Source organism: Rutidosis leptorrhynchoides, chromosome 6 (assembly GCF_046630445.1).
Source record: "Rutidosis leptorrhynchoides isolate AG116_Rl617_1_P2 chromosome 6, CSIRO_AGI_Rlap_v1, whole genome shotgun sequence".
In the NCBI taxonomy this organism is placed as follows: Eukaryota; Viridiplantae; Streptophyta; class Magnoliopsida; order Asterales; family Asteraceae; genus Rutidosis; species Rutidosis leptorrhynchoides.
Window position 1 is genome coordinate 351,187,943 of NC_092338.1, and position 24,780 is coordinate 351,212,722.

General features: G+C 34.5%; 2 protein-coding genes across 3 annotated transcripts; both read left to right on the plus strand.

The window, feature by feature from the left end:
- Nucleotides 1–5,955: 5,955 nt before the first annotated feature.
- On the plus strand, nucleotides 5,956–11,310 carry LOC139851515 (cationic amino acid transporter 4, vacuolar-like). 2 transcript variants are annotated; one of them, XM_071840591.1, is made up of 14 exons: nucleotides 5,956–6,304; nucleotides 7,106–7,307; nucleotides 7,428–7,512; nucleotides 7,596–7,730; nucleotides 7,829–7,947; nucleotides 8,065–8,161; nucleotides 8,260–8,432; nucleotides 8,526–8,592; nucleotides 9,170–9,328; nucleotides 9,450–9,630; nucleotides 10,251–10,359; nucleotides 10,456–10,568; nucleotides 10,650–10,725; nucleotides 10,805–11,310. In XM_071840591.1, the coding sequence occupies exons 1-14, from the start codon at nucleotides 6,154–6,156 to the stop codon at nucleotides 10,953–10,955; spliced, it is 1,818 nt and encodes a 605-aa protein (XP_071696692.1). In that variant the 5' UTR covers nucleotides 5,956–6,153; the 3' UTR covers nucleotides 10,956–11,310. The 2 variants fall into 2 exon arrangements, with proteins under 2 accessions (XP_071696692.1, XP_071696693.1); XM_071840592.1 differs by lacking the exon at nucleotides 9,170–9,328 and having other exon boundaries at nucleotides 5,957–6,304; nucleotides 10,805–11,309.
- Nucleotides 11,311–15,148: 3,838 nt separating this feature from the next.
- Nucleotides 15,149–16,849, plus strand: LOC139854794 (cation/calcium exchanger 1-like). Its single transcript, XM_071844077.1, has one exon. It carries the CDS (start codon nucleotides 15,149–15,151, stop codon nucleotides 16,847–16,849), a length of 1,701 nt encoding a protein of 566 aa, XP_071700178.1.
- Nucleotides 16,850–24,780: the final 7,931 nt, after the last annotated feature.

Here is a 24,780-nt window from a genome sequence, read left to right on the forward strand (position 1 = left end):
GGAAAGTACCACATGTTTTATGGGAAAGTATCAAGAGTAGATTCGATAATCAAAAGGAAATATTACTCCCAGCTGCGAGGGAAGAATGGAGAAATCTAAGGTTCCAAGACTTTAAAAAGGTAAGTGAATACAGCTCGGCCATGTTCAAGATCCGTTCAAAGCTTCAATTATGTGGTCAAGAAATAAGTGATGTTGATATGATGGAGAAAACTTTCTCCACAATGCATTCTGCAAACATCACTATACAAGAAAATTTAAGATTGCAGAATTACAAAACTTTTTCCAAACTTCAAACTTATCTCTTAGTTGCAGAAGTGAATAAAGAATTACTGATGAAGAATCAAGAATCTCGTCCTACGGGTGCGCAAGCATTCCCTGAAGCTAATGCTATTAACAATAATAAAAAAAAAATGCACCTGGACGAGGACGTGGGCGAGGTCGTGGTCATATTGGCCAAAATCATCATCATGGAAATTACCATAACAATAATAAAAATCATAACTATGTTCGAAATCACCCTTATGGTAATGGCCGTGGTAGTGGTCGTGGTCGTAATGGTTACGGTGGTCGTGATCGTGGACAAAGAAATAATAATCCACAAAATTATAAATTTCAACCATCATACAATCCCACAAATCATAATGTTGAAGGAAGCTCTTCAAAGAATATTGAAGATTCTTGTTATCGATGTGGTAAAATTGGCCATTGGTCTAAAAACTGTCGAACAAATCAATATTCTGTTAATCAATATCAGGAATCCCTAAAAGGAAAAGGAAAAGAGGCAAACCTTGTGGATGACCTTGATACAAAAATTGCTGAGCCAACAAGTGACTACTTTAATGAATAAATTTTCTATTATATGTCCATATCAAATAAATGGATGTAGATTTACGATCTATACCATATCTACTTTACTATATCTTTCCTTATTATGTACTTTCGTTTATAATATATTTTGATTGTAATATATTGATGAATTATGTACTCATTATTTGTTTCTCATATTTTGAAGTTCATGATGTACACTACTGGAGTGCAAAATCAGTCAAATGGTGGGGATCTTTGTATTGCAGACAGTGGTACCACACACACTATACTCAAATCTAAAAAATATTTCACTGATTTTAAAGCAACAGAAGGAACGATACATACTATATCAGGTCCTGCGAATTTAATAAAAGGAATGGGAAAGGCAAAATTCATGTTACCAAATGGTACAAATTTTCTGATAAAAAATGCCTTATTTTCTCTCATGTCAAAGAGAAATTTGTTAAGCATCTCTGACATATACCAAAATGGATATGATTATCAGTCAGTGACTACAGAAAATGATAAATACTTAAGTATCACTGAGAAGAATCATGTGATTGAAAAACTACCAAGACTTAGTTCTGGTTTACATTATACATATATAAATGTACCAGAAGCGCACATGGTAGTAAATGAAAAGGCATGTGATCCTGTAATGATCAATCTGTGGCATGAAAGATTAGGCCACCCAGGATCAACAATGATGAAAAGAATAATTCAAAATACACATGGACATCCATTGACGGATCAAAAGATCCCTCATGATGCACTTATTCCATGTACGTCATGCTCACTTGGAAAATTGATAATAAGACCATCACCTCTTAAGGTTGAAAAAGAATCATCAATGTTTCTTGAAAGAATTCAAGGTGATATATGTGGACCAATTCATCCACATGTGGACCATTTAGATATTTCATAGTCCTAATAGACGCATCTAGTAGATGGTCTCATGTTTGTCTATTATCAAGTCGAAATGTGGCATTTGCAAAATTTCTTGCTCAAATTATTAAATTGAGAGCACATTTCCCTGATTATACTATTAAAAGGGTGAGATTGGATAATGCTGGCGAGTTTACATCTCAAGCATTTAATAATTTTTGCATGTCTGTGGGGATTGTTGTTGAACATCCTGTTGCCCATGTGCATACACAAAATGGTTTAGCCGAATCACTAATCAAACGATTGCAATTAATAGCTAGACCATTGATAATGAGAACAAAACTCCCAGTATCTGTATGGGGTCATGCAATTTTACATGTTGCATCATTAATTCGCAATAGATCAAGTGCAAGTCATACATATTCTCCCTTGCAACTTGCTTTTGGCCATCAGCCAAATATTTCCCACCTTAGAACATTTGGTTGTGCGGTTTATGTTCCTATCGTACCACCACAACGCACTAAAATGGGTCCTCAAAGAAGGATGGGAATATATGTTGAATATGAAACATCTTCAATCATAAGATATATTGAACCCATGACGGGTGATATTTTTACAGCACGTTTTGCTGATTGTCACTTTAATGAAACATTGTTCCCTAGATTAGGGGGAGAAATAAAAAATAATGAAAATGATGTTTCATGGTGTGAACCTCAATTAATGTATCTTGATCCTCGCACAAAAGAATGCGAGACCGAAGTTCAAAAAATAATGCATATGTAAGAACTTGTGAATAAATTGCCCGATGCATTTACAGATACAAAAAGAGTGACTAAATCATATATACCAGCAGCAAATGCACCAGCTCGAATTGAAATTCCAAAAACTGACAATAATGTCGCTCTTGAGTCTTTGCCACGCCAGAAACGTGGGAGACTAATTGGTTCCAAAGATAAAAATTCTCGAAAAAGAAATCGGACGATAATGAGGTAAAAGAAAGTGTTCAAGAAGAACCACAAATCAATACTCCTTCTACAGAGGAGATTGATGATGTCAATACGGAATTTTCAATTAATTATGCATATTTAAAAATATTATGGAACCGAAATGAAATGAAAAATCTTGATGAGATATTTTCATATAATGTTGCATATGACATCATGAATGGTGATGATGATCCAGAACCAAAATCTGTCATGGAATGTCAAAATAGACATGATTGAGATCATTGGAAAGGAGCAATACGAGCTGAATTTGAATAGCTCAATAAAAGAAAAGTTTTTGGATCTATCATTCTCACACCTAAAGATGTGAAACCTGTGAGATATAGATGGGTTTTTGTGCGAAAAAGAAATGAGAAAAATGAAGTTACAAGATATAAAGCTAGACTTGTAGCTCAAAGTTTTTCTCAAAGACCAGGAATTGATTATGAGGAAACTTATTCTCCCGTTATGGATGCAATTACTTTTAGATACTTAATCAGTCTGGCAGTTTCTAAAAATTTAGAAATGCATCTCATGGATGCTGTGACTGCTTATCTATATGGATCACTTGATAGTGATATATATATATATGAAGATACCTGAAGGATTTAAGTTATCAGAAGCAACCAATGCAAAATCCAAAGAAATGTACTCAATCAAGTTACAAAGGTCTTTATATGGGTTGAAACAATCGGGTCGCATGTGGTATAAACGATTAAGTGATTACTTGATATGCAAAGGGTATACCAATAATCTTATTTGCCCATGTGTATTCATTAAGAAAACAACATCTGGATATGTGATCATAGCCGTTTATACCGATGATCTTAACATCATAGGTACAAATAAAGAGATCCATGAAGCCATTCAACTTCTAAAGAAAGAATTTGAAATGAAAGATCTCGAAAAAATCAAGTATTGCCTTGGTTTGCAGATTGAGCATATGCCTAATGGTTTACTTGTACATCAAACAACTTATACGGAAAAGATTTTAAAACGTTTCAATATGGACAAGGCAAAACCATTAAGTACTCCTATGGTTGTTAGATCACTTAATGTTGACACTGATCCATTTCATCCCTGTGAAGATAATGAAGATATCCTGGGACCAGAAGTACCATATCTTAGTGCAATTGGAGCTCTTATGTATCTTACAAATTGTACAAGACCTGACATTTCTTTTGCAGTTAATTTGTTGGCAAGGTTCAGTTCAGCTCCTACCAAAAGACACTGGAATGAGATCAAACACATATTTCGATACCTTAGAGGAACTACTGATTTAGGATTATTTTATTCTAACAAATCAAAACAAGATTTGGTTGGTTATGCAGATGCAGATTATTTATCTGATCCACATAAAGCTAAATCTCAAAATGGATATGTATTTCTAAATGGAGGTACCGCAATATCATGTCGTTCTCAAAAACAAATACTTGTTGCAACATCATCAAATCATGCCGAAGTGATTGCATTACATGAAGCTACTCGGGAATGTTTTTGGTTGAGATCAATGACACAACTCATTACTGATTCTTGTGGACTAGAACGCGATAAAAGTCCAACAACTATCTATGAAGATAATGCAGCTTGCATAGCACAGATGAAAGAAGAAACAAAACACATACCTCCTAGATTCTTCTCATATACTCAAAATCTCATCAAAGACAACCAGATTGAAATGAGATATGTTCAATCCAGCAAAAACTCTGCCGATCTTTTCATCAAAGCACTTCCAACTGCTATTTTCAGAACGCATGTTCACAATATTGGCATGAGGCATGTTCAAAAGATGTAAAAGATCAACAATGTCTACTTAAGGGGGAGTCAACTCTATGCCGCACTCTTTTTCCCTTAGCTAAAGTTTTTTCCCAATGGATTTTCTTTAGCAAGGTTTTTAACGAGGCAGTACTAGTTGCTCTTTAATAAAATTGTCATCCAAGGGGGAGTATTGTGATAAAGTAAATATGGAGACAGCTACTCCTAATTATAAGTCAAATAATGCACAGTAAATCATGTATTATAAATACCCCATCAAATGTAATCATGTAACTTGTTTGAATGATATATATATTTCATATACTCTCTCTCTCTCTTTATATCTTCTAATAATTATCAATAGTTCACAGTCAAAAACCACATCACTAAAGGCAGAGCCGTCTCAAAAATTCGAAGGCCCTAGACGAAAATAAAAATGGACCCTCACACACGTTTAATTTTTTAATACATATAAAAAGATAATACTTAAATTTAGCAATTTGTATATATACTTACAATACATTAACTATTTAAAATAACAATATTACAACTTTAATTGACAATTTTTTATTTAACTTATAGAATATATATATATAAATATATATATATATATATATATATATATAGTGGTAGGATCAAGAGGGAAGTAACCATTCGGGGGAAGCGGGGGGAAGCAAAAACTTTTTTTTTTCGTTTTTTGAAAAAACTTTGTTCGCGAACATTATAGATGAGATGAAAATATGAACATTTAGTAGAGACACTTTGTGATAAATGTTTTTATTTTGGCGGGAAAACGCTCGAAGAAGTAATATATAACAATTATCGTGTTTTTCGAGCATATTTTGAAGTTTTAGCTATTGGGGTTTAGATATTAGGGTTTATAGGGTTTAGATATTAGGGTTTAGAAATTTAGGGTTTAGGGTTTAGATTTTGGATTTAGATTGAATTTTTAACACGAATGGTTTAGGGTTTAGGGTTTAGGGTTTAGGGTTTGGTGTTTTGGGTTTATGGAATAAACTCAAAACACTAAACCCTAAACCCTAAACCCTAAACTCTAAATCGGGCTAAATTTTACTTCACAAAACATGAAGAAAAAAAACGTTCATATTCTTCACGAACAATATTATCTTGAATGTTATTTTTGTCGATCGTTTTTCCACCTAAATAATAACATTCATCACGAAGTGTCTCTTCTAAATGTTCATATTTTCGTGTGATCTTGATGTCGGAAAAAAAAATTCAAAAAAATGAAAAAAAAAAGTTGCTTCCCCCGCTTCTCCCGATTGGTTACTTCTCCATTGATCCTGGCCCTATATATATATATATATATATATATAATTTTGGGCCCTTCAAACTTTTTGAGCCCTAGGCGCTTGCCTATATTCAAAGATGCCTATGACTAAAGGTAGTTATAAGCCTACTGAATTATAACAAGTAACTTACTGAATTATAACAATTCAAATATTTCCAATTGATTCATGATTCTCGATATAAAAAAAATAATGGATAAGATAGGATGTGAAGCCTAACGTATTACGTCATATTGAATCCAATAATTTATACAATAATTATTATGAGTAGATCCTATCCTACTTGTACACAATCTTGTAGCCATATCTATCATCACTCACTATCGAGACTCCACATTTCGTCTAATTTAGGGTTTTAAATTTCAATCCATCATTCTCCTCATCAGTTCTTAAATTGTACTTACTATAAATCAATGCAAAACGTAGGTGGTGGTTGCGCTGCAGAATGTTGGGGAGGATTTATTGGATGTTTAGTTAGACGAAAACAAGTTGATTCATCTGTCGCTAAATCTGACGATTTTCAATTGGCCAAACGTCTCTCTGTTTTTGATCTTATCGCCATTGGTAATCAATTACGTCTCTTCATTTTTACCTTTACTTAGGGTTAGGGTTTTATGCTGTGACAAATTACTATATCTGTATGTAATGTGTATTTATATGAGAAGAAGGATCATATGACAATAGGAACTGTAAAATGCTCAAATTTGTTATTTTTTTGGCAAAAATAAACATCTCCAGATCAAGGAAAGTTGATAAGAGCACTAGAATTACATGAATTCACATTTTGAGAACATTTGTCTGATGAAGAAATGAAGTAACTCAATTGCAACCTAATTATTGAGACTCTGAATATCATCCTTGAACTAGGCTACAACTAAAATATCGAAGCTCAAATTTGTTAATTGGAATGTTGTAAGCCTAATTTATGCATGAATATCCCTGCTTAAGCGTTTAAGAATATTTTGCTTATTTGGCGAGCAGATTTTGGAGCTTTTAATAGCTTTTGTTTCATTTAATACTCCATATGAAGCTTTTGCCTGAATTTTTTTGAGGTATGAAAGTGTGAGCTTTTGTTTTAGTAAAGTAAGCTGTTAAACGATAATTAATCGGAATAGCTTTCATAATGGAGCTTGAGCTTTTTAAAACAAATATACAATATTACCTTGTATGAATCCGAATGTAGTTGTCTTATGTATATGTGTGTATCTGAGTCATAGAAATCTCAATTTTATGAATTTAGTCTCTTTATCTAATTCAAAATCCAAATTTTGACCGTTCTTAGTTTCCCAATTCTAAAACTGTTCTCAACAGGATCTTTACCTGTATATGTATGTATTGATTAAGTTGAAATTAATTATATATTAGGAGTTGGAGCAACAATTGGAGCTGGTGTATATATACTAGTTGGAACAGTTGCTAAATACCAAACGGGTCCCGCTATTACAATGTCATTTCTTATTGCTGGAATAGCCGCCGGCCTTTCAGCATTATGTTATGCTGAACTCGCGTGTCGTTGTCCCTCTGCTGGGAGTGCGTATCACTATTCATACTTATGTGTTGGTGAAGGGTAAGCTTGTACATTAATCTTCATTTCTATCAATCTGCTCTGTTTGTATGTAAGAATCATCGTCCCTTTTGTTCCTAGTACATGTTAGTTTTAGTGACAGTTTATTGTGTTGGGTTACAGTGTTGCTTGGTTGATCGGTTGGTCTCTAATATTGGAATATTCACTTGGTGGAGCTGCTGTTGCTCGTGGCATATCCCCAAATATGGTATTTGTTTGTATGTGTGTGTATATATATGTATAAGAGTCTATATATAATGCTGACTCAAATACATCTTTCATGATGGGCAGGCGTTGTTTTTTGGAGGTCAAGATAGTCTGCCTGCTTTTTTAGCTCGTCCTATAATTTATGGAATTGTAGTTGATCCGTCTGCTGCTGTTTTGGTCTTCATTATAACTGGATTACTCTGCACTGGGATTAAAGAGGTTAAACCTTAATATTAATGACGTGTTATATTGTACTTCAATGCAATCTTGTTTAGTTGCATATTTGTTTTTGATACTGATAAAATGTTTGTTTACAGAGTTCACTGGCACAAGGCATAATTACAACTATAAATGTTATAGCCTTGATTTTCATCATAGTAGCGGGTGGATATGTAGGTTTCAAGACTCAATGGGTCGGATATGAAATTCCTGGCGGGTATTGTATTTCTCCCTTTTCATCGTGATTTAAAATTTTTAAATCATAAATATAAAAAATTAGAATATGTGTATGTTACTAAATTACATTACACTGCACATTCATATGAGGTTTTAGGTATTTCCCTTATGGAGCTAATGGAATACTTGCTGGGTCTGCAACTGTTTTCTTTTCATATGTCGGTTTTGATGCAGTTACTAGCACAGCCGAAGAGGTAACCATTTTTATATTATTTTATTTTATTTTTATTTTTATTGTAATAATAATAATAAAGTATCTAAAACATCTAACAATTCCCATTTTTTGTGACAGGTGGTGAATCCTCAAAGAGATTTACCGATTGGTATTGGAGTATCATTGTTTACATGTTGTGTTTTGTATATGCTTGTATCTGCTGTTGTAGTTGGCTTGGTTCCGTGTTCTGCATTAGATCCTGACACCCCTATTGCTTCGGCTTTTGCAAGTTATGGGATGAATTGGGCAGTGTAAGAAGCATTAGGGTTTTCTTGGTGTATCAGTTTAATTAAAGAAATTTGTCTTAATTTTACTTTATTTACTTTATTATCATCATTTTGCAGATATATTATAACAATTGGAGCTGTAACTGCTCTATGTGCTGCCTTAATTGGTGGTATTCTGCCTCAGGTATATATTTTGGCAGTTATCATTATAATATGTACTATATATACGCTTACACGTTTCCATTAACTTCTAGCAAGGAAAGCACCATTGTTTGTTGAAAGGAAAATTGCATGAAGGGATAACCAACTTTGATACGAATTCTGTTTTTATGAAACCGTATTTGCTTTTACACATAAAAGGGTAACCAGTTTTCAAAATATTTGATAGAACTCCTAAAATATATAAAAATTACGATTTAAGGTACGCGCTGACTTGGTTTCTTGAAAACCTGATGATGCGGTAGCTAACAGGTTTGTAGATTTGACCATATTGACTTATTAGTACTCTTATTATTCAGTTTTATTTTATTATGTTATTTGCACCTGAAACACGACTAGCTTATAGGATTTCCCTAAATTAATTATTACTCGTATTTGAAAATTTTAGCTTTTCTGTGTGTGCAAATAAAGTGTGTTACCAAACAGGAATCAAACCGAAGTTAGTTATATAATATGCAATTTTCCGTTCATAGTAAAACCATATGTTTGTAAAAAAGTTCCATTTTTTGTCAATATAATGATTACTTATTTGACTTTTTCAGCCAAGGATCCTAATGTCAATGGCTAGGGATGGTTTACTACCATCGTTCTTTTCTGATATAAATATAAGAACACATGTTCCAGTCAATAGTACAATTGCCACCGGGATATTCATTGCATTTCTGGCATTTTCTATGAATGTTGACCAATTAGCAGGCATGGTTAGTTGAAATCGTTTGTTGACTAATATAGTTACCAATTAACCATAACAGTGATTCTTTAAAGATCTCAAGTAAACTGTATTTAGCTAATTACTAGGCATTTTACCACTTGTTACTGCAGGTTAGCGTGGGTACATTGTTGGCATTTACTGCTGTTGCAGTTTCAATCTTAATTCTTAGATATATTCCTCCCGAAATCACCCTCGTGCAATCACTATCAGCAGAGCACGTTGATAATGATGTCACAGATATTTATGGAGAAAACGATAAGGATTTAGTGGGCCATTGTCATACTCAAAAAGGTGCAGCCAATGTATGCTTCATTTCTCATTTATGTTTCCTTTTAATTTTTCAGCTACTACCTGAAATTTAAAAACATATCACTCTTAACAACAACAACAACAACAACAACAGCAACAGTACCCAATACCACATGAGTGGTGTATGGGGGAGGTGAGATGTAGACAATCCTTCCTTTACCCGAGAATAAAAACAAGTCATTTCTCCACCCAGAAAAGTAGAGAAAGTCATCCTTCTCTTTATAAAACATATCACTCTTAAGTTTATTCAATATCCGTTAGGGGTTTTCATCGGGTAGGGTTTTGATTTTCCCGAGTTGACAAATTTTTAGACCAATTTGATAACCGATTTTGATTTGAACAGAACTGTTAATCGATTTTGGTTAAACTGATTTCAACAAGTTAGGTAGATTTGGTCTAAAGTCTGAACTAAATCTAGTAATGAAAATTTCAACATTTTCCAAATTACAAATTGCGTAGTCCCAAAACTTAATATTCAAACTAAAGTTCGGATATTTTCAAGATCTTAAGTAGCCAGATAAGGATTTCTAAGGTGTTTTTTTTAGATTTTTTTATTTTATGGCGAACATATCAAATTAAATTCTATAAACTATAACGCATAGACGAGAGAAATGAAGAAAGAAGGCGGAAGATGGCTGCTTGGAGCATAACGATTGTTTGTGCAGGTGTGCTCGTATTTGCATCTGCTGCTTCAGCCAAAACTATTCCCTTGTAAGTAATCAATATACACAAGTCAATAATTCCGTTTTCATCCTATATATAAAATATTAAATATAAATTATAATAACTAACTTAAAAAACTGTCAGTGTTCCTCGCTTCATATTGTGCGGATTAGGAGGTGTCGCTCTATTGTCAGGTCTGACCGTACTGACATGCATAGATCAGGATGATGCTCGGTTCACCTTTGGAGAAACTGGAGGTATCTCGATAGTCTTATATGGTACTAATGGGCAAAATGGTAATTTCACATCATAATTTACTATTTTACTTTTCGTTTCAGGTTTTCTCTGCCCGTTTGTGCCTTTCTTGCCTGTTGCTTGTATCCTTGTGAATACCTACCTTCTTATTAATCTCGGGTAAGTTCCTCGCGGGCCCTACTTGTTTTATTCATTGTGTGAACTTATTACATTGGTTGGAACATTTTCAAATATACAGACTGGATACATGGATCCGAGTTTCAGTATGGCTGGTGACCGGTCTATTGGTCTATGTATTCTATGGAAGGAAACATAGTTTGCTAGTAGATGCCGTATACATGCCAATTGCGCGTCAACACGAACATGAAATTCATGACGTCATCTCATAGCATTCTTTGTACAGGTCTGGTTATATCATACTTATTTTCGTGGTGGTTTTGTTGTAAACTATGTGAACATTTTTTGCTGTCCTTTGTGCATTCAAAATAATTATGTGCCAATAGAATTAGGCTGTGAAAAATTGTACTATATTTAACCGACCACGTTTACTTGGAAACACCACAGTTTCATAATTGAACTTAAAAGTATATAATTTTACAAATTGACATCTACAATCCATATATAACTACGGTAAATTTTGATTCATTCAAACCTTATTGCGGCTAGCAACTATGCTATGTCACGTAATTAGACCATTTTCAACCTTGACTATGACGTCACGGGCAGTTAGTTCACTTTTTGGCAAAAATGTGCAATCTGACTGTGAGTGGGTAGTGTTAGTTTCTGACATTTTATAACTGCGCGTGTCAATTTTTTGTGTAAAATATTGGGTAGGATAATGTGGTAAAATTTGATTGGAGATGATGTGGAAAAAAGTAATTAAAAAAATATATATAATGAAAAATTGTGATTGGTGGAACAAAAAACTGACGGATCCTTCACCTTGGGTCACGTTCGTGACTGACGGACGACATCCAAACTAACTGACGCCCCGTTAGGGGCCGTCAGTTTCCGTCACTTTGGTCATGTAGGACTGACGGAGTAAAACTCACGCCCGGTTTGGTATGGTCTTAGAAGCATGGAAGAGCCGGTGAGGAAGCTAGAAATTCTTTCCTAGCAACGGATAACAATTGATTTTTTCACTTGGTTTCACAGTTTTGTGGAGTATCATTCAATCATGAAAACTTTAAGTATCATTGACAAATAACAAGTATCATTGACAAATAACAAGTTATCCATTTCAAAGGAAGATTTAAATCTTCCTTATTAAGGAGTAAATTACTGTTTAATAAGGAAGATTTAAATCGGTAGATTAGCAAATAAAATTTTATATTTAGACTTAGTTGGTTGAAAGGTTGAAATATGATATGGGTATATCAATATTCTATTTACTCCGCAAGTTATCTGATAACTGAATTATACAGGTGATATTAAGCTAATACCTTAATCAATAATTATTATATATTATATACCTATATCTAAAAGGTAAAGTTGAACTGAATAGTACTATTCATCTTTCCACTTTTCGCAAACTCAACCCTTAACTTTTATTAAAATACAAATCGAACTTCCACTTTATACGTAAAGTTTTTTCAGATATCACAAACTTAACCCACTAACTTTTATTAAAATACAAATCGAACCCCCACTTTACTAACTTTTTTTTTTAAATAAAACCCGAACGCTAAAAGAAGCAACTTTCACAAAAGGAACAACCCTTCAATGTTATGTCGAAAAAAATTCTTTTTTACAAAATAGATCAAAACTTTTTTTTTTTAACTCGCATTCAAAACGGAGCTCCCGGCGCGAAGCGAGGGTTCCACAACTAGTTGAATCTAAAATCTTTTATTGTGAGCAATTGAGTGTGACATAATAGAGGAAATAGTGGATTTATTGGTATCATCAATTTATACCGTAAACGATACATACAAATATATAAAAAAATACATATATATAAAAATTGACATTGACTAATGGACTGGTGAGCTTTGTAGTGTCGCACATCATCACTAGATATCATGTGGTTTCGCCCTTGTTGAGGTTACATGCATATTATGATGCATCACCCCATCAATCCACTATTAAGTCATCACTGTAAATAATCTTATAAACATATCGTTACACAATTTTTAGTTGTTAACACCAAACTAGCATCACCCTATTATCAAGTTGTTCTAACAAGTCAAAGGCATAGGTGGTGGCATGCGTGCATAAGATAAGGTTTAATGACCGTAAGGTGAATAAACTATTTTATTTTATAATTTATTATTATATTATAGTTGCGTATTTCAAGTTATACTTTGTAATATGTCCATTAAGACCCCTATATTATAGGGACTCGATATCGTCTCTATTTTTCAATAAGCATGGTCTTATATATGTATGCATTTGTAATTTATGTTATCACCTTTTGGATAAACATCTGCCAACTGCCTTTGTTTTCAGCAACCGCAAACGTATGTAATTTACGAAGTATCTTATTATCCACAAAACAAGAATATAATAGTACCGAATATATGATTCAGCGGCACAAAAAATCTGAATGTTCTCTCCAAAATTATCCAGCTTTTGTTAATTTATTGTCATTTCTTGAGTGATCAGCTTCACTACAAAATACTGTACTGAGTTTTAAAGTACAATGGTAGGAAGAGTTCTAGTATTCACTCGTTTTCTTATGCAATATTTTCACACTTCGATGAGTTCGGTTCTTTATTGTAACTAATTGGGTAGAAAAAATTGTTATATTGAGTCAGATTACACGACTGAATTTTAGCTATAAAGGGTTGACAATTTTCATGATGGTTGACAATTTGCTTAATGTACATGTTTAGCAAAATAATTATTATTTTGGGAGGACTGTATTTATTGGTTAGCGCTGTCATTTCTCCATGTTTTACAAATAATCACTTAGAGTAACATTTATTCTAGTTTAAATTTAAGAGAAATGATTCTCACACACTACTTTTTGATATATGTACACCTAATTACCTATTATACCTTTAATTATATTTAGAATAATAATTTAAGTAAACTCACTAGATTAATCTAGGGATATAACTGTAAGTTTATGAGATAAAAGTGTACATAGATCAAAAAGTGGTGTGTGACCTCCATATATTTAATCATAAAAGAATATAATATGTTGAATTAGTGGTTGGGATTTCAATTTATTCATAACAGGTGTCAAGTTAATTGGCTAATAGCATATCTCAGGATGATTATAGAAATAAGTCGAAAATGCTAATTAGATAATTCAGTTAGAATGCTTACATCTGACTAAAATAGTCTCTTCTCTCTTTCTTCGAGTCTTGAACAGAATTTTTTTTTATGTATTTACTCGTTTTATAGACGATGTTGACACTTGAATACATAAGCCCATGCGCAATAAACAAGAAGAGATAGATCATTTCCAAATAATACATTTATCACATTAATTGATTAATTGAAGGAGTCCAAGTGGAAAACTTGTGTAGATGGCAAATAAATGTAAATAGATTCTAGTGAATTTTGAATTTTGAGTTTTGTTTTATGTGGACAGGGTACAACCGATTACCTTAACGGTGAAACGCTTATCACGTGCGAGTAAACGACATCAAAGATAAGTTTCAAAAATTTCAAAAACACCCCTGTACTATAAGGATAAGACTTGGACCCCTTATGATGGTATTCACCTTTGCTAAAAATTGAGCTTAATGACACTACCTATTTATTCCCAAGAAATCCAAACTCTAACCTAAATTTGTAAAAATGTTAAAGGGGTGGAAGTTCTATGACATTTCATAATATGTCGACGCATGTATGTGTTATGTTTTTATTTGCTCCTATGTTCCAAAAGTGTTGATATATTTATTTATAATTTTGATAGATCCACTTTTATAATGTATACCTGTTTCTACAATACAAGTACTCGATACATTGATAATGAGTGGAGTTATAAAAAGGATAAGTGTATATCACTAACCATGTTCCAATGTGCTAAGTTGTTCTAATGCACTACTAAATGCTAAAGCATATACTAAATATATTTATTATTGCGCGATTTGAACATGCTTTTTTCTAGTGTGGGCGCTTAGCTACATTTATAGTTATTGTTGTAACTTATGATTTGGTCAGTATTTGTCGAATCCAATATATTCGTCAACTCTTAACCACCTTCAATTGATTTAATCTCGACCTGGATTTTTGAACATTCATTAGAGAGTTAATTGCTAATCCAACACAAACCATCTTAAAATCCACTAAGTTTATATATAAATTGACAATTTAGTATTTTTAGTTCTTACCAACACATAATATATACCCTGTAATTTCAACTCATATGTTTTCAAAGTAAGGACATACATGTAGATAAAACATCAAGGGTATGTAACACAAAACTTGCACTTTTGTACAGCTCATCAACCTTATGTCCATACAAGTTTGTGCCCATCTCTTTGGACCATAAAATCATGAATTCTCTACAATAATTCAAATCTTGTACTAACACTATATAACCCACCCTCAATTCATGCACCTTTTATGCTATTCCATCTCTTCCCTTATCTCATTCTAACACTCCATCATACCATAAAATTACAAATCAATGGTAACTTCATCTTTTTCATCATCAATCTTCAAACCAAAAATAACACTCCTTTTCTTCCTAATCACAATCTCAATCACAACCGCATACAACGATACCACAATAACCACTACATGTACCGGTGTCCACCAACAAATATCGCGTGCCGATAAATGCTATTACATTAAAACAAATGATGGATGTAATCCTGAAGGATATATAAACTACTTGCACTTATATTATTGTAGTTTTGAACAACTCCCTCAATTAGGATTCATTATTTTACTCATATGGCTAGTCATACTATTCTATATATTAAGTAACACGGCGTCCGAATACTTTTGTCCATCAGTTGAACACTTGTCAAATGTGCTCAATCTGTCCCCTGCGATCGCGGGGACCACATTGCTTCCGTTAGGTAACGGTGCACCTGATGTTTTTTCTAGTGTAATTGCTTTTACTACCACAAAAGATGGTGGTGATATTGGGCTTAACAGCATATTAGGTGGGTCGATTTTTATAGTAACCGTTGTTGTTGGCGTTCTAAGTTTATTAATCACGTATCGTGGGAAAATCGTTGTGGTGGACAAGCCAAATTTCATTCGAGACGTTGTGTTTCTTCTCATTACGCTAGTGAATCTTCTCGTAATATTCATTATTGGAAAACTTAACTTATGGGTGGCTGTTTTATTTCTTTCGAATTATATTGTGTACGTTTTATTGGTCTCTTACATGCATTTTCATAGCATGAGGAAACATAAGATAATACTTGATAATGATGCTGCTGCTAATGATCAAGATTATGAACAAGGGATTAGAGTACCATTACTTGGTCCTGTTGATGAAGAACACATTGTGCATCCTGCAGAAAAAGGTGTACATTATGAAGAACTTTTTGTACCGGACAACAAAAAAAGGTGCACAACCATGTTTTTGTATGTTATGAAGTTACCATTTTACTTGCCTAGAAGACTTACAATTCCAGTGATAACAAAAGATAGATGGTCAAAGCCTTACTTAGTACTTTCAGTGGTGTTAGCACCAATAATGGTGGTTTTAATATGGAACACACAAGAGGGTGATTTGGGGTTAAAAGCTAGTGTAGTGACATACTTTGTGGTGGGTGCAATTGGGATTGGTTTAGGGACTTGTACATTTGCTTTCACAAGTAGTACTCTGCCACCACAAAAGTGTTTGGTTTTTTGGTATGCAAGTGGTTTCTTAATGAGTGTCACTTGGACATATGTTACTTGTAATGAATTAGTGTCTTTATTAGAGTCATTAGGGAATATTATAGGAATGAGCCCTTCAATAATAGGGCTTACTATTCTAGCTTGGGGGAACTCAATTGGAGACCTTGTCTCAAATGTGGCTTTGGCTATGTATGGTGGGCCCAATGGAGCTCAAATCGCGATGTCAGGTTGTTATGCTGGACCGTTGTTTAATGTTCTCCTTGGCTTAGGGTTTTCATTTGTGTTTGTTGCATGGTCAAAATTTCCTGGCTCGTATGTCATTCCCGAAGACCCTTATTTGTGTGAAACGATAGCATTTTTGATGATTAGTCTACTTTGGGCTCTTGTGATATTGCCTAAAAGAGGTATGCGACTTGATCAAACACTTGGAGGCGGACTCTTGGCTATATATTCGTGCTTCTTGTTCATAAAGATTGCCAGGGCTATTGGATTGCTCAATGCTTATGGTTCTAACTTCTTAAGTTTGTAATTAAGTAATAATTAAATTAATGTTTATGTAAGTTAGCGAGTTATATATATAATTTAGTAATTTGGTGTAATTCATCATTCAACAAATGAAATATGTTTGTTGAAGTCTACTAGCAACAACAATAATTGTTTCTTGCAAGAGATAAACTTCAAAGGGACACAACTCAAATACTCAAAATGTGGATATTAAGTGATTTTGACTTGACAGGAGTATATTTTATCATGATGTAGTTGAGAGTTTGACTTTTTAAACATGTTTGGCTATTTATTAGTGTGAGATGAATTAGTGCGCAAAACTGCTTAGTTGAGACCATTAGATTAATTCATAATTAAAAAAAAAATTCAGAATTAAACTTCCTCTAATTACAATTATATATATATATATATATATATATATATATATATATATATATATATATATATATATATATATATATATATATATATATATATATATATATATATATATATAGTGGTAGGATCAAGAGGGAAGTAACCATTCGGGTGGAAACGGGGGGAAGCAAAAACTTTTTTTTTTCGTTTTTTGAAAAAACTTTGTTCACGAACATTATAGATGAGATGAAAATATGAACATTTAGTAGAGACACTTTGTGATAAATGTTTTTATTTTGGCGGGAAAACGCTCGAAGAAGTAATATATAACAATTATCGTGTTTTTCGAGCGTATTTTGAGGTTTTAGCTATTGGGGTTTAGAAATTAGGGTTTAGAAATTTAGGGTTTAGGGTTTAGATTTAGGATTTAGATTGAGTTTTTAACACGAACGGTTTAGAGTTTAGGGTTTAGGGTTTAGGGTTTAGGGTTTGGTGTTTTGGGTTTATGGAATAAACCCAAAACACCAAACCCTAAACTCTAAACCCTAAACCCTAAACTCTAAATCGGGCTAAATTTTACTTCACAAAACATGAAAAAAAAAACGTTCATATTCTTCACGAACAATATTATCTTGAATGTTATTTTTGTCGATCGTTTTCCCGCCTAAATAATAACATTCATCATGAAGTGTCTCTTCTAAATGTTCATATTTTTGTGTGATCTTGATGCCGGAAAAAAAAATTTCAAAAAAAAAAATGAAAATTTTTTTTTTTGCTTCCCCCCGCTTCCCCCCGATTGGTTACTTCCCCATTGATCCTGCCCCTATATAGTGGTAGGATCAAGAGGGAAGTAATATATATATATATATATATATATATATATATATATATATATATATATATATATATATATATATATATATATATATATATATAGTGAAATGATCCTGGAAGAACTCTGCATAGCAGAGAACCCAGCGAACCATCACTTGTGAACGATGAACATGAATTCGCAACATCAATCAAAGGCGTTTTAGATGATGATTCCAACATGAAAGTTGCTTAAAATGTTGCATCTAATGCTCGTCAATTGTCAATTTAAGCTGAAACATCATATAGATTATGAATTTGAGCTATGAAGAAATTGTTGACTTTTTTCTCCAAATCTTTGACTCACGAATTCGAGCTCAAATCTAGGAGTTAGAATCTGAAACTTTGCACATAGATTCACGTGATGAAACCTAATAAATCTACGTTTTTAATTTTTGCTATAGGTTTGATTTTGAGAGATTCAATTTTCTTACGAAGAACAGAGTGTACCTGCACCCAAAACAAGCTCAATCTGCATGCAGATTGTAACGACCCGTTAAAATCGCTATTGACGCGGCACGTTAATCATTGATTTCACAGTGAGGTTTTGACCTCTATATGATACGTTTTGATAAAATATTGCATTCATTAAAATAAGTGACTTTCTAAACATAGAAAGTTATAAACATGTGGGCGAGTGCTTAGGTATAAGCAAAACCCCAAAATACATAAGTCTTTAATTTACAGGTTGACATCACAGTCCAATTATTTATTACACAACGCAGTTTTATTTTGAATACAATAAACTTTGTACAAAGCATGAGAAACTCCATGCAGGCAACAAGCACATCACAGCGGAAGCAGTCTAAGGACCTGAGAATAAAACATGCTAAAAAGGTCAACACGAATGTTGGTGAGTTATAGGTTTAATTGCTCGAGTCATAAATATATATAAAGATAGACCACAAGATTTCATCAAAAGTTTATCAATAGATTCTACGTAACAGAGCACCCTGGTAACTAAACTTAACGCTATAAGGATAATTACCCCATTCGTTTTAATATACGCAAACCAACGTGTCATAAACTCAAATAACATACGTCCGTTAAAAGGCTAGCGCTCTAGCTCGGACGGGGATGTCAAGCCCTATGGATCCATATACAATTATTCGCGCCCACCAGTCCATATCCTATGTACTGGCAGCTACTAGTTACCAAAGCTAGGGGATTTTCGGTTTAACTCAGTGTAGAATTTAGTATGTACTTGTGTCTTATTGCGTTTAAAATAAATTGCATGTATTCTCAGCCCAAAAATATTTAAAGTATTTAAAAAGGGATCTATAACTCACAGTTCAATATTGCGATTCAATATTGTAGGCAAATTGCGTAGACGTAATGATGATAGACGACTGTATGGTTGACCTTGGATTCAAGAACAATACCCCGAACAATACCCAATATTTCCTTAGCTTAAAGCGGTTTGAAACCCGAATTAAAAACACCCTCGTATATACCTTATTATTATTAAACTTAAATTTAAAATTATAATTATAATATAAATATAAATAGAAATAAATTACAGAATAAAAATAAAGTGTGAAGTATATCGTCGAATAAACTGGCCTTTTATAGTACTTTTCGATTTACTGTAGCTCATGCGATCGCATGAGTTTTCAGTGTTTTTGCCATGCGATCGCATGGCCGCCTTTTCCGTTTTTGTTTGCTAGTTCGTCGACATCAAATAGTGTTTACTATAGCAATAGTGTTACTGTAGCAAATAGTGTTTACTGTAGCAAATAGTGTCACTGTAGCAAAGTCGTTTTCACTGTAGCACGGCAGCAAAATACATTTTCACTGTAGCAAATAGTGGTTTACTGTAGCAAATAGTGTTTTACTGTAGCAAATAGTGTTTTACTGTATCAAAGTCATTTTTACGGTAGCAATTAGTGTTTTACTTGTACATCTTATAATATATATATATATATATATATATATATATATATATATATATATATATATATATATATATATATATATATATATATATATATATATATATATATTGTAACATCCCGCCTTTTTCCATTTACTTTCCGTTTAACTATTTTAAAGTCCGTTATATATTTATAACATCTTTCGTTAATACGCGTTTTAAATTATCTCGATTAGGTAATTCACGCACCCGATGCAAACTTGAGGGACTAAAATTGACACGGGGCAAACTAGTTGACTAGGTCACCTAGTCCACCCCAATCACCACCATTCAACCATCTCCATCTCTCTCTCTTTCTCTCTAGCAAGAACACACACCCAATTTCCAAATTCATTCAATCATCATCTAAATTCGATCTAGGAGGCTTACAACAAAATAAATTACATATTCGTGATCCTCTCTTCATCCTCTTCATTTTGGTACCAACTTCATCTCGTTTGGGTAACATTTCTAAAACTCTAGATTTCTCTAAATTCGTGTTTTTGACTTGAAATGGTGTTAGTTAGTGTCTATGGGTCATTGTGATGTCGTGTGTGTAATTTATATGCTCGATCTCGTTGTTTTAGTGTAACTAGCATGAACTTGACTTTTGGTGTGTTGTTCTTGAATTTTGGATGATCATATGTTGTTAGATGTTAAAAGTTCATGTTCTAATTGTGTTCCTTGTATCACTAGCTTCAATTTGATGTGTAGGTTGCCTTAGAAAACTTCATGAACTTGATTATTGATTTTGGTGAATTTGGGTTAGGGTTTGATGAACTTGAAATGGACTTTTGATGCATTGAATGCCATGGATTATTATTGGTGAGTGTTTAGTTGGATTGTATGCTTGATTACCTTCGAAACGGCATATCATTCATGTAAATTGGTTGCCCGAATCATTGAATTGCATTTATGAACTTGTATGCGGTTAATGTTAAGCATTAGATGCGGTTTTGGTTGTTGTAATAGGTAGATTGATTGATGAAATGTGTTTAGTTGTTTTCCTCGTCAAATTACCTTCCCAACGGTATAAGATACTTGTCTTGATTGTTTGCGGATCATAAATGGTGATTGTTTGAAGTTAGGTTCGTGCATAAAACTTAAAAGTTGCCAGAACTCTCTGCACAGGTAATGGCGCGGCGCGCCATATACCCGCGCGGCGCGCCATTATGGTCTGTCCAACTTTGTCAATTTTCGAATAATGTTTGCTATGCTACGCACCTCCGATTCACATGTAACTTGTCCTAACATGCTCATACATGATTAAAAACCTCAGAAAAATAGTTCGGGCCACGACCCGAACGTGTTGACTTTTTCGTTGACTTTGACCGACCAAAGTTTGACTTTTTGTCAAACTTAACCAAATGATTATGCAACCTTCCTAACTTATTTATATACTTGTACCTTGCATGAAACTTGACAATTTGATTTCACATGCTACATAATCGAGTCGTAACGAGCCATAGGACTAATTGAACATCTTTGACCAATCGTGACTATCGTTATTGATACAACCTATTTGTTTAGGTCAAGACTAGCATTGTTCTTTGCACACATTTACTTGTTGAAGTACTTTACTACTCGTGCATTCAAGGTGAGATCATAGTTCCACTTTTACTCTTTTTGAACTTACATTTGGGATGAGAAAACATAAACATTTCTTTTACTAAGTGAACACAAGTACAGGAAAACAAACATTCTACATACGAGTTTAGAACAAAATCCTCAATTCGATTATCATTAGTTACACTTGCCGGGTGTAAGCGAGAACTTATGTTGTATGGATCCATATGGGTTTGACAAACCCTCATTCAAACGGTTCGCTACCGTTTACGAATGAAATATATTTTCGAGAAACAGTGTATGTTCTAGCACTAAGTGATGGGGTTCAATGGAAGGAAATGTTAAGCATTGATAATTGGGTGCTCGTGAAACAAACTTTTGGAATGTATTACTATTATTTCATTGATGCAAATCTTGTGGTTCACTTGTACTTACTTACTTAAACCTATGATTTCACCAACGTTTTCGTTGACAGATTTCTATGTTTTTCTCAGGTCCTTGAACGATACATGATACATGCTTCCGCTCATTATTTTGATACTTGCATTGGATGTCGAGTATATATGCATACATGGAGCGTCTTTTGGATACTTTTAAATTGTGTCGCATAAGTTTCATTTGTACTTAAAACTTTGTATCGTAACTTGTGGTGGAACTATTCTTGTAAACTTGAACAACCTTTACATTTGAAATGAATGCGACATATCTTTTGGTCAAACGTTGTTTTAAAGACTTATGACCACGTAACGGGACCTAAGTAGACGGCGCCGTCAATGACGATTTGGTTGGGTCGCTACAGATGGTATCAGAGCGTTGGTTGTAGGGATTTAGAGTTCATTGGTGTCAACCTCGAGTCATAGGGTACATTGGTGAGTCTAGACTACAACCGGCATATAGACTTGAAGTAGGAATTACTTGACTACTTGTGCATTTATACTCGAACGCTTCTACTCATATCTACTCTTAGTTCATCTTAATCTCACGTTGTTTAATTTGATTGACGCGCCACCTTGACTATATGAAATGATGTCGAATGCACATATGAATCAGGGTAATATAATTTCCGGGATTATATTACGGTGACTCATATGAACGTTCCGACATTATGACATAAAGAATTTAAGGCGAGTCGAGGAAAAACTTCTCTTTATCTTTATTCTATATCACGGTTAGTATTATTGAGAATACTAATCAATGATATTCTTGTGTCTTGAAGGAACAATGGCTCCTCGTCGTGTACGCCGCAATGAAACTCCCGAACAAGCTCTCGAACGGATGATAGCCACTGCCGTAGATGCGGCCATGGCCGGTCACTCATCCAACAACAATAATAATAACAACCACAACAACAACAACAACAACAACAATGGAGCCGGAAACTCAAACGAGGGATGCTCCTATAAAGCTTTCATGGGGTGCAAACCTCACACTTTTGATGGAACCGGGGGACCGGTCGTGCTCACCCGATGGTTTGAGCAAACGGAAGCCGTCTTTAGCATAAGCGGTTGTCGGGACCAAGACAAGGTCAAATACTCCACTCACACCTTCGCCGGTGTCGCTCTTACATGGTGGAATACTTATGTACAATTGGTGGGTACCGATGAAGCTCACGCCCTCTCTTGGGCCGACTTGAGGGAAAAGATGATTGTCGAATATTTCCCTCGTGAAGAAACCCGAAGGCTCGAACAAGAGCTAAGAACTTTAAAGGCGATCGGAAATGATCTCAAGGCTTATAATCAACGATTTTCCGAACTAGCCTTGATGTGCCCAAATCTTGTGAACCCCGAAGCTTTAAGGGTTGAACTTTACATGGATGGTCTTCCAAAGAGCATCAAACACGGAGTAATGTCATCCAAACCCACTAATCATCAAGAAGCTTTGAACATGGCCCGCAAATTGATAGAAACGGTTGACCAAATCGTAGTTCCGGCACCTAAGGCCGAGGATAAATCGGGCGGCAACAAAAGAAAGTGGGAACCCTCCCAATCAAGCAACAACAACTTTGCTAAGAAGCCTTACACCTCCGACGGCAAGAAGGGTTATGCCGGGAACCTACCTCTTTGCAACAAATGCAACAAACATCACTTTGGTGAATGTGGCAAGTTAATTTGCCACCGGTGCCAAGGAGTTGGTCATAAGGCCAACGATTGTAAAAGTGCCACTCCCGTTGCTCGAAAGTGGCCCAATGCACCAAAGACGGGCACTTGTTACGAATGTGGTCAAACGGGTCATTATAGAAATGCATGCCCAAAGAAGAAAGATAACCCCAACACGCGCGGCCGAGCTTTCAACATCAACACCGAGGAAGCCCGGGATGACACTGAACTAGTCACGGGTACGTTTCTTCTCAACAATTCTTATGTCTCTTGTTTATTCGATTCGGGTGCCGATAAATGCTTTGTATCCAAGACTTTGACTCATTCTTTTGGCACTCCACCTCTTCCATTAGATACCACTTATACCATTGAAGTGGCTAACGGGAAACTATTAAGTGCCGACACATATTACCGAGGGTGTACGATAAACATTTTGGGTAAGGAATTTGAAATTAACTTGATACCCATGGAACTAGGAAGCTTTGATGTAATAATCGGTATGAATTGGTTAGTCAAAACGAAATCTCACATTCTTTGTGATCTTAACGCAATCCGAATTCCTATCGAGAATGGTGAACCTTTGATCGTCTATGGCGATAAGAGTTGCACCGGACTCAACCTCGTTTCGTGTGTTAAAGTTAGAAAACTACTCCGTAAGGGTTGTTTTGCGATCCTTGCTCACGTTAAGAAAGTCGAGTCCGATGAGAAGCACATTGATGATGTGCCAATTGTTAGTGACTATTCCGATGTATTTCCCGACGAATTGCCGGGTCTTCCGCCTCATCGACCGGTTGAATTCCAAATCGATCTTATTCCGGGAGCCGCACCCGTAGCACGTGCACCATATAGACTCGCTCCATCTGAAATGCAAGAATTACAAAGTCAAATCCAAGAACTACTTGATCGTGGTTTTATCCAACCTAGCCATTCACCTTGGGGCGCTCCGATTTTGTTTGTTAAAAAGAAAGACGGATCCCTACGAATGTGCATTGATTATCGTGAACTAAATAAATTGACGGTTAAGAACCGATATCCTCTTCCTCGCATCGATGACCTCTTTGATCAACTACAAGGGTCTTGTGTATATTCGAAAATCGATCTCCGCTCGGGTTATCATCAATTGAGGGTTAAGGGGGAAGATGTCTCCAAAACCGC